This window comes from Saccopteryx bilineata, chromosome X (assembly GCF_036850765.1).
Source record: "Saccopteryx bilineata isolate mSacBil1 chromosome X, mSacBil1_pri_phased_curated, whole genome shotgun sequence".
NCBI classification, from domain to species: domain Eukaryota; kingdom Metazoa; phylum Chordata; class Mammalia; order Chiroptera; family Emballonuridae; genus Saccopteryx; species Saccopteryx bilineata.
Window position 1 is genome coordinate 94,362,396 of NC_089502.1, and position 10,633 is coordinate 94,373,028.

Consider the following 10,633-nt stretch of genomic DNA (forward strand, 5'->3'; position numbering starts at 1 on the left):
TGAAATAGAACCACTGATTTCTAAAATGGATGATTTTAGTAAATTAGAGCTTTTAAATTTCATCAAGAATGGTTGTGAATTCAAAATATATTTTTCCAAGAAATAGGTAAATAGAGCTACTGAACTTTAAAATGTAATATGTGTTGTGTTCTGTGCGAATTATTTACCTAAGGAATTATGAGGGTAACCAAAGATTACTAGATTGGAATGACCATAGGCCTCTCCTGGTATAGCATATTTTATGTTAGACTTAAAATATTAAATGAGTTTTGTTCTGTGTTGTTGTTTTTTTTACGGAGACAGAGAGAGAGTCAGAGAGAGGAACAGATAGGAACAGACAGACAGAAAGGGAGATGAGAAGCATCAATTCTTCATTGCAGCTCCTTAGTTATTTAAATAAGCTTTGTATGTTCATAGTATCTGAAAAACATAAAAATTAAAAGACATCATCATATGTACTACAGTTATAATAGGGGTTATTCTACAAATCTACATATTCCATAAAAGTGACTTAGAATTAGTTTTAAAAATGACTGAATTTAACTTAAAATCATTTTTCCCATTTTACTCTTCAATAGGTATGGTATTGAGTAGTGAAAGAAAGGCAAAAATGTTAAAAAGAAGGAAAATGATTTTGAATCTTCAAGTCAAATAACTATTGGGGCATAGAATTGATTGAAGTGCAGAGATTCATGATACTGTTCATTTTGTGTAGTTACAGAAGGCCATTGATTTTAATTTTTGCTTGATAAATCTGGGATGGTTGAGAGCCCTGTAACTCACAGAGTTTATTCTATACTCATCAGGTATTACTTCCTTAACATTTATTGGTTCTTTTTATAGAAAGAGGAAAATCTGTGAGTTGTACGCCAAAGTGCTTGGATCTGAAGAAGCCTTACAAGTAAGAACATCCAGCTTTAATACCGAGCAGGTTCTGCTCTATTTGCTCTAAACGGTAAAGCAAAGCAGATTCTAGTTTCCTGATAGTATTACGAAAAGAGTATAAAGGGATATGTTGCTGAAGATTAACTTCAGCAATGACAGAAGGCCAATAAAAGCTGCTTTTAGGTGCAAGCAATTTCTGATGCAGTGGTCGTTGAGCTGTTTAAATGTTCACTGAATAACTGGCAACCAGTTGTAGTCAGAGCCGGAAGCTGCAGGTATTATCTCCAGAGTGGATGAGATCAGTTTCCTAGAACCGAGGGCCTGCCCTCCCATCAATGTCAACTGACTGCTGTGAAACAAAACTGCTTAGATCAGTATCTAAAAAAACAAAACAAAAAACTGCTTAGATACATCATCAGTTGTTGGTGAAGGCACTGTGGTATATATTTGACAATATAATTGAATCTAGACTCTCAGCCCAGGTCAAAGTCATACTAATTTATTTTTCCATTTGTAGACTCAATTCACAGCTCATTTAGGAATTGCAGTGCTTTTAGTCCACCACTGAAAGCAATTATGAGAATGAAATTCTTTCTGAAAATCCTACCAGATAGCTCAGGGCTCCTTTAGGGGATTATCTCTAAACTGTTCAAATAATAGATTTAAAGAACGTGTCAGGGAAATCAGGGAAGGTTCTCTTTTGTCTCTTGAGAAACATCTTAATCTTTAATTTTTCCCTTTTTATCAGGATTCTTGTCACTTTTCTAGCTTAGAGAAATGGTTCTGAAAAAATCTTTCTTAGATACTATATCTTCTACCTCCTGCCTTCCACTCTTTTTTTTCAGCAATAATGCCTTGGTAGATGAGGAAGTAAAGTTTGTTATTGAGAGAATCCAGATTTGAGCAGAACTTTACAGAACCTGATTATTGATGGGGTTTCCTATAGACTTAGATATGGAGACTTCAGACTGCCTGGACATGTCTTGCATCCAGATATTGGAATATTTTATGTCTCTCTTACTCAAGAGGTTGAGGAAGTCGAAGTATACATGCTAGTCACTTGATACCTCACAAAAGACCATTTCTTGGTTTTGTCCTATTTCCCCTTAAATGTGCTAGAAAAACAGGTTCACTTTTAAGTGTAAGCTTTTTGTTAAAGGAAAATACAGAAGAGCCTTCATTGTTGACTACCAGAATTTCAGCTTTGTCTTTCCTTTGAAATTTTCTCCCCATTGAACTTCAGCCAGTGCATTATGAAGAAAAGAACTGGTGCGAAGAACAGTACTCTGGGGGCTGTTATACTGCCTACTTTCCTCCTGGCATCATGACTCGATATGGAAGGTACTAACCAGACATTATACTGTTTAATACAAGATATGCACCGAACTTACAATATAAGCAAAGTTCAATGGTAATTTTAGAAATAGTAGTCAGTATTCCTATGTCTCTTGTCTCAGGTAGTCAGTTTTTATATTTCTGGATGTCCATAGGAAAATACCGTAAGTATATTAATACATACATAGAACAATAGCTGTCAGCACATAAAACAATAGCAGAACCATAGAACACTGATGAGGATATCAGATGTCAGCAGTACATGTGAGAATTGTGCAAGCTGCAGTGTCCTCCAAGGGGCCTTCTTGAGCTTAGTTAGATATTTGGTTCACTCGACTACTCTAAGCTCCTGGGCACTAGTCTACACAGAAGGACATGAGCTAAGCACATCTTGCCAGCAGAACAGTATCATATTTTCACCAGGAGATATCCCCAATTCTTGCAGCTAAGGTGTGAGGAGGTGATAGCCACATAAGTCCATCATGGCTTAGAAGCCCAATAGGAGCCATTGTCTCTTTTAACAGCTTCATAGGCATAGTGTCCAGGGTCCCCCTGCAAGGGACATGCCCAGTCACAAGAGGCACCACACTCAGCAAAGCCCGAAGTGATAGCCTCTTATTAGGTATTTACAATTTATGGCAGTCTTCCCAGACCATTTTTAGCATAAGTAGTGTTGCCTGGTAATATAGGTGACATTATACTTTCATCAGGTTTCCAAAGGAACAGGGCTAGAAAGTTAACTGAAGGTGACATTGAAGGAAGACAAATTTATTAGCCCTGTCCTTACATTAGATTTTTGTTTGTGTGTGTATTTTTTAATTAATTGAATTAAGTCCCCTTTGTTATTGATAGCAGGTTGATTAACTGGAGTGGTTTTGAAGTCAAAGTAGTAGTCAATAAGATAGGGCTAGGATCAGGAATAGCTGAAGCCAAAGAGTCCTGAATTAGAAAAAGGTGTGGTAGTGGGTTGAGGTGGAGGCCTATAGGGTAGAGATGTGCAGTTTAGGAGATTTTATGAAAGTGGCTTCAGGCATGGTAGGAGTCAAAGCCAACAAGGTAGGAGAAGACAGTTGCCTATTCAGCCCAGCCCTTCTGTGGTTCTCTTCACCAAGACCTCTTTGTAGGAGAAGGCCCATTTCCCTGCCATTAGCCAATCTCCAGATAAATTACATAGATGCTAACTGTACAGAGGTTGCTTTTTAAGGAGACATACATATAATCCCTCAGGTCTTTTCTTTGCCAGAAATCATTTAATCTCCCTGTCTTCTCACTTGCCACTGCAGTTCTTCCTGACATCCTGAGAGTGCCTGCATGGCTGGGGTCTGCCATCAGATGTGATCTCATGCAGAATTCACCCCTTTAGAAAGACAGTATGGGGAGAAGAATGGACTACAATCAGGAGACATAAAGCAAATAAATCTGATTGTGGACTTAACTCATGTTCTTATATTCCAATAAGGAGAGCTAGGAAAAGGTCAGCGTTACTTTTAGTGATTGATGATCTGACAGCCTGATTCTTTCTGGCTTCAAAGTTCAGACTCTTGGGTATAATCCCAGGAAATTAGGAGCCTTTCACCTTTGGCTGAGTTGCACAGGGGTATTTGAAGCAATTTGAGTTACCTATCTTCTGTGGGGTAAATGAGGACAGCGATTGACTCATTAATGCTCAGTGCCTTCTCAAGTAAATGTGTGACCTCCCTGTTCCCTTGAAGGGTGATTCGCCAGCCAGTAGGCAGGATTTATTTTGCCGGAACGGAGACAGCCACACACTGGAGTGGATACATGGAAGGAGCTGTTGAAGCTGGAGAGAGAGAAGCTAGATCGGTAAGGGAGGAAGTGGAGTCACCCCTCCTTTCTGAGTCCAGTAATGTTTTTGGTATCTGGCCTTTCTAGATCTTGACACTGATAAATCTGAATGTCTACTTCTCTGCTCCTTACTCCACTAAGGGGGCTCATCTGTGACCAGTAGGGCCTTGAATCTATCCAAACTAAAGTATCTCATTTCACAATACTGGTACCGCTTTATTTCAGATCTTGAATGTTCTGGGGAAGGTGGCAAAGCAAGAATATTTTGAAGAACCTGAATCAGAAGTAAGTCTAGCAGTTTTGACTACATAGTCCAATAACTACATGTCAACCTCATATTTTTCATCTTCTAGCCTCTGATCTAATTGTGGGTATCGCTCGCCAAGGCATATTCATGCACTGATTTTACAGATATGTTTTGCCTCTCCTTGTCATGTGGTTGTCTTCTGCTAATGACCTTTGTTCATTCATCTAGGATGTTCCAGCTACTGAAATCACACATACTTTCTTGGAAAGAAATCTTCCTTCCGTGCCAGGCCTGCTGAAGATCATTGGATTTTCCACATCAGTAACTGCCCTGTGTTTTCTGGCATACAAGTTTAAGCTGCTAAAATCATCCTGAAGTATGCTTTCTGCTTATTCTTTTCCAGTACCATCAGAAGGAAAATGTTGACAAATTAATGGCTGTGTTTTATTAGACTCTTGTTAAGTGCACTGGGTGTAACCCCTTAGTTTAGTCTATATTAAAGTAAAAAGAACTCACAGAATCCCCTCATTAAAATTAGTAAGAGCAAGCTCCATCTTATTTGCCTGTATAGACCAATTCATGTTGACTGATGGACTAAATCCTTGTGGTCAGTTTCTTAATTTCAAGTTAAAGTGCTCATCAGAAACAATTTCTATGTCCTGTTTTTGTCCCCTTTAACATAAAATTCCTGATGATTGCAGAAATGAAGCATTTAACTTTCTCTAGAGGTTGAATAGGTGAAGGCCCAGCTTGTGATTGATCTGTTCAGTCCTTAGGAAATGGTGAAATGTAGGTCCAGAGCCCACAGGCTCACATCATCGTGGAGTGAGCAGCTCTTACTTTGTATGGGGAAATAGTCCATAAAAGCAGTGGAGGTAAACCAGTGCAGGAAGGGGGACATTTTTTGCAGCTGTTGCCCACAAAAACTCCAGACTACTAATCCCTGCAAAGTTTCTAGACATCTAGTCTCAGTGTTAGTTTATTTGTTTACTTCCCCTTTTTGTTCCTTAAAGAGGATAGTGTTTACCAAGACATAGTGATTAAATTGACTCTCTACGACTTTTGTGTACCTCTTAGGTAAGCAAAATAAACTAGTTGCAGGACTGTCCCTAAGAGGCCTCCCTGACTAGCTCTGCATGAGACATCTTTTCTTCTTTCTGGAAGATGGCTAGCCATCATTTCACTCATTATTGGTGATAACATTCTCTGCCAATTTCAGGAAAGCAGTGTTTTCCTTTTTTTTTTTTTTCAGGTACACCCTGGCTATCTGAAAGGCCTTAATGACAAATATAACTTCTTTTTTTTTTCCTGTAACCATAGTAGAATTAGATCTGTTAGCTTACATATGTCTTCAACATGGTTACCTTAGAATAAATGTTAGTTTGTCAATTTCTCTCAAATAACTGAAATAGACATTAAAAATTTCTTGTTATTTGTTGAGACTATGAGATATTGAAAGGAAGTTAGGGCTATATATTATAAATTCACTTGCTTCAATTGTTAATTTTACAAAAGACATGATATTGAGTGATTTCACATATGAAGACTAAGTTTTCTAAGGAGTAATATAGACCCCAAACAGTGCTAAGCTCTTGTCTTACCCATTTCAAAAACTTAGATTTTTGTAAAGCCCCTTCTAAAGGTTTCAGCCACAAAACACTTTTTTTCTTAATATAATTATCTAGATTCTAGGGGGAAAAATAAACACAGATGTGATCAATAGAGCAGCTGAGAAGATTCAGTGTATTCAGATGGTTCAATGAATGAACATTTCAAGTGAAGTTTCTAGATAACTAAAGTTTACTCTTTTATGTGCCAAAAAGTTTAAATAAAGTTTTGATGAACATACTCCCACACCTTATTAAACAAGCTAGATTCAAATTCATTTTTTATTAACCAGGTAAATTATTAAATGCCTCAGTTATTTTATGCTTTTATAATACAGTGATAACATTCTGTTTGCCCCTCTATAGAATGTCACATGATTGATTGTTTTGTGGCTGTTGACTGCTTCTTTTGTCTTCTCCCATATTCAGCATTTTATTTCATATCCAGATTATCTCCTAACACACCTTAACCTAATCTATTTTTTATTGAATGTGAATTAAAGGTTACCAAAGGATACCAGCCCAAGATTATTACATAGTTAACCTTGTCATAAATCCAAAATTAGTCATGACCCTGGTGTAAGGACTTTAGGTGTTTATTTTACTTATCCTAAGAGCAAAGAGCAGGGTTTTTCTACAGCTCTTTATCTTTTATTTGAAAAGTGTTTTAGCTAACTAAGGAGTTTTTGTAATGTCTTGGATATGCTCTAATACATAAGGAGGTGCCACATGTACTAAACCACTAGAGAAATCATATCCTTGAACTGTTTCAGTTGTTTCTGTTCACTTACTGATTAGCTCCCTGACACACCTTTTGGGAAAAATTCACTGTCAAGTTTTAACAGTAATCAGGTTGATAGTATATCTAAGTCTTGAATGTTGAAGAACTCCTGAGTATGCAGTTACCCTCTTCTCAAACATTTTACAAAACCAGTTATTTTATCCTAATTAGATCATCCCTATTAAGCTACAGATTGAGTATCAAAATGTATGCCAGCCCAGCTGTGCATAAACATAAAAACATAGCTGAGAACTCCCACCACACAGGATGTTATTCTACACCAATATACCAGAGGTATTTTCTCTAATCCAGCAAAACTAGTCAATTTAAGCAGCTTATAGAGCAAGGCCTTATAAAGGGTCTGTTTCACAATTCTGAAGGCTGAGTTGGCCTTACTCCATTGTAAGATCAGATTTTAAAAGTTATCTTTTTGTCACAACTGTTAAATAAGGACCTATACTACATTGAAGAAAAAAATAATTGTGAGCTACATTTAGTTTAATTGTGAATTTAGTGCCTAATGTTCTGTCTGAAATGTGTCCCAGTGCTACATGTGGGAGTATGAATACTTGTTTGTTTTGCAATTGAAGTTTGATTTTGCCTGTATGGTACTGTTTTGTTTGCTAATAAAGTGCACTGCCAACCCTGACTCAAACCTGGCTTCTCTGTTTAATCAATAGTCCCAAGTTAAATGGCTTCTTATAGCAGGAAGTCACAGTGAGGCATTGTCAATGGATGATGGGTTTAAGAAGCCACTTTGTAATGGCTTTTATAGTTTGGTTGACTTCCATGTTTTGTCAAGGTTTCCTGTGTGCTGATTAAATGCTACAGTATTGTCTGCCTGGTCTACAGTCAGTCTGTGTACAGTCTGATCAAAGCTTTATCACCTAATTAATTCATAATACCTTGAGCAAATCACTTTGATTCTCTGCCTCAGTCTCCCCATATGGAAAAGGGTGGGTTGTACTTGATGGCTCCTAAGAATTCCTTTCATGCCAGCATTATGTGATTTATGCATTTGTTGCCAGCACTCTATGATTATCAGTATGGCAGAATCAAGTCACTCTGTCTTTTTGTATCTTGATTCACTCCTTCATTTAGGTTAGGTTTCTAGAAACAGGTTCGGAGATGCAAACTCAGGGCAGAAAGTTTATGGAGGACAGCTCTCAAGAAACACAACTACAGAGGTGAGAAAGGTAGGATTGGTTAGCAGTTGATCTATAAAACAGTTGCAAATGAGGCATCAGCTGACCCTAAAGGGGATCTGGGAATGCCCTTCAGAATTGTCCCCCATTGAGCTAGAGTCCAAGTTCCAATGACCACTGCTTCTAGCTGGTAACAATTCAGGTAGGCTGGAAAAGCTGTCTGCAGCACATATGGAGACGGAGCTTCTGTCTTCTTTAAACTGGAGAGGTGAACCCAGCGTGCCTTTCTCTGGAGTTCTGCAACCATGGCGTGGTGAAGAGAACCTGGGGATATACTATGCTGGGTAGCAGAGGTAAATTTGTCTAAATTAGGAGTAAGTCCCAGCCTAAAATAGGCATGGGGCATTGAGGTAAGAGGAATAAAGGGAACAATAAATATTAAACAAAGCAGCAGAAAATAAGACTATCAACACCCACAACAGAGATCTTCGAGGGATGAATAAAAATAAACTGAATATTCAGGCAAGGCATAGTAAGTGGCCCTTGTGTCCATAAGAAAGAAGATCAGTTTACCTGCTACTTGGAAGAAATACCCTAGGCTCCTCCACAGCGACGAGATGGGGCCAATGGCCCTGGGCACCTTTAGTCTTCAGTGGCAAACCTCAGTAGGCTGGCAAGGTCAGGTCACAGGTAGCCAGAGCAGGGATAGAAGAGACTGAACCCTCCCTTGGAGGAGTGAGGGAGCAGCTTACCTTCCAGTGTTCCTTTTTCTCATAGTAAAGGCATGTCCCTGGTGGGGGCCGAGAAGCCTGGCAGGCTTTAGCTCAATCACTTTCCTTTCCACTATTAAGGCAGGGCCCTGATGGGAGTCCTATGAAGTCTCTCAAGGGCGTTGGAGCGTTTATGGGTGTATGCCAAGAGCTGGTATTTTGCCTGATCTCTTTTTGGCTCTGTCTGCCTTTTCTGTTCCTCTCTTGGTCATTATAGACCTTAAATGCCATGCTCAGAAGATCTTGTTGAGGGGTTTGAGGATCCCTATCTGCCTATATAAACTTTTTCGTATACCTAGAGCTGATTGGAAAAAGACAAAATAGCATTATCAGCTGGATTAAATAAAAGAGGGTAGAAGTTTGCAGGAAGAGAAAAGAAGTTTTGGCATCTCTTAGAGGATTTCAGAGTTTCTCAGTTGCTGAATTAACCTGTACATTAGTATTTAAAAAATTTTTTTAAAGGTCCAAAATACGAAGTTTTATTGAAAACAATAAAATACAGAAACAGCAGATCCTCATTTTAAAGTAAAACGACATTTCCCAGAACTTTCCTAGTACTGCACCATTCTGATCACTATTAAAAAAAAAAAAGTCCCAATTCCAAAATAATTAGAAAACCTGTTGGTAAACATTCTTCTTATGGTTCTAGTTATTTTTCTAAATTTTACATTTGTACTTTTTCAAGAATGAGAGTTTTTTGTAAATTTAACTGATTAACATTTGTGAGAACTGGACTTTCTTCATATTTATTTTAAAAAAAAATCTACACACCCTATTCAAACTAAGAGAAAACATACATTTGTTTATTAAAGCGCACCTGCTTTAGATAATAATTTTTTTTTCACACATTAGCATAGAAAGCCAATGTTTGATTCATGCTGAAAATCTATACAAAACCAAAAGACCTGCTATTCCAGGGAAACCTTAAGGCAAAAGCAAAAGCCTTATGCTACAAAACAAAAACAGAGCAGAGGCATAGGGACTGTGAAGTCGGCTCAGATGAATAAGCACCACAAGGATGAAGACAATTTTTGTACAAACATATGCAAGAAGTTTTAAAAGGTGCATTCAACATCCATTTTCCTGCAGAAATAATTGTCATGTCAGACAGCTTAACTCCTGAAACAAGTTTAGATTTTAACAGAATCTTAATTCTCTCCTATATTTACCAATGGAATCAGAGCCTTGCTTGGGGTGGCTCTTTTTCCCTCTTGTCACCACACAGACTTTTTTTTTTTTTTACATAGGCAGAGATAGACAGGGACAGACAGACAGGAACGTAGAGAGAGATGAGAAGCATCAATCATTAGTTTTTTGTTGCACGTTGCGACTTCTTAGTTGTTCATTGATTGCTTTCTCATATGTGCCTTGACCGCAGGCCTTCCGCAGACCGAGTAACCCCTTGCTGGAGCCAGCGACCTTGGGTCCAAGCTGGTGAGCTTTCTGCTCAAGCCAGATGAGCCCGCGCTCAAGCTGGCAACCTCGGGGTCTCAAACCTGGGTCCTTCCGCATCCCAGTCCAACGCTCTATCCACTGCGCCACCACCTGGTCAGGCAACCACACAGACTTTTAAGCATTTGTTGAGTACACTTTATAATACCTTTACTTCAAAATTGTAAGAAATACTTGTCTTTATGTTAACTTAATAAAACATAGTAAATGCATTTTCAAGTAACATTTCTATATTTATTAAAACATTTCTATCCTATTAATTAACAGACAAATTAAAGTGCACAATAAGGCTGGAAAATTCCAGTGTGGCTTTTATTATTTTCTATATTATTAATGAAAATCTACACCTTTGTTAGGTAAATTTACTCTGTTTCAAGCTTTGCAGCTTGCAGTAGCAGCCTGAAGTTTGAAGCAGTTTAGCTAAAATTAGCAAGTTTTTAGGATTCACATTCTATTCTATTTAAATTTAAATGAGTGTGCTATATTTATTCCAATTAAAATTAGAATTTTGTAGGGATGATATCATCTTATTTTTCAATATTAAAGCCAGCATTTCCAATTCTTGCATGCAAAGACCAAACATAAACGACGATCAGACAAGGTAG

At 37.9% G+C, this 10,633-nt stretch overlaps 1 protein-coding gene across 1 annotated transcript in view; it reads left to right on the forward strand.

The window, feature by feature from the left end:
* Positions 1-7,316, forward strand: part of MAOA (monoamine oxidase A) — a 66,298-nt gene extending 58,982 nt beyond the window's left edge. Inside the window, exons 11-15 of the mRNA XM_066248865.1 lie at positions 844-901; positions 2,129-2,226; positions 3,933-4,044; positions 4,252-4,311; positions 4,502-7,316. Coding sequence (XP_066104962.1) covers positions 844-901; positions 2,129-2,226; positions 3,933-4,044; positions 4,252-4,311; positions 4,502-4,648 — 475 coding nt within the window. The 3' untranslated portion in view covers positions 4,649-7,316. The remainder of the gene's footprint in view (positions 1-843; positions 902-2,128; positions 2,227-3,932; positions 4,045-4,251; positions 4,312-4,501) is intronic.
* The last annotated feature ends 3,317 nt before the right edge of the window (positions 7,317-10,633 follow it).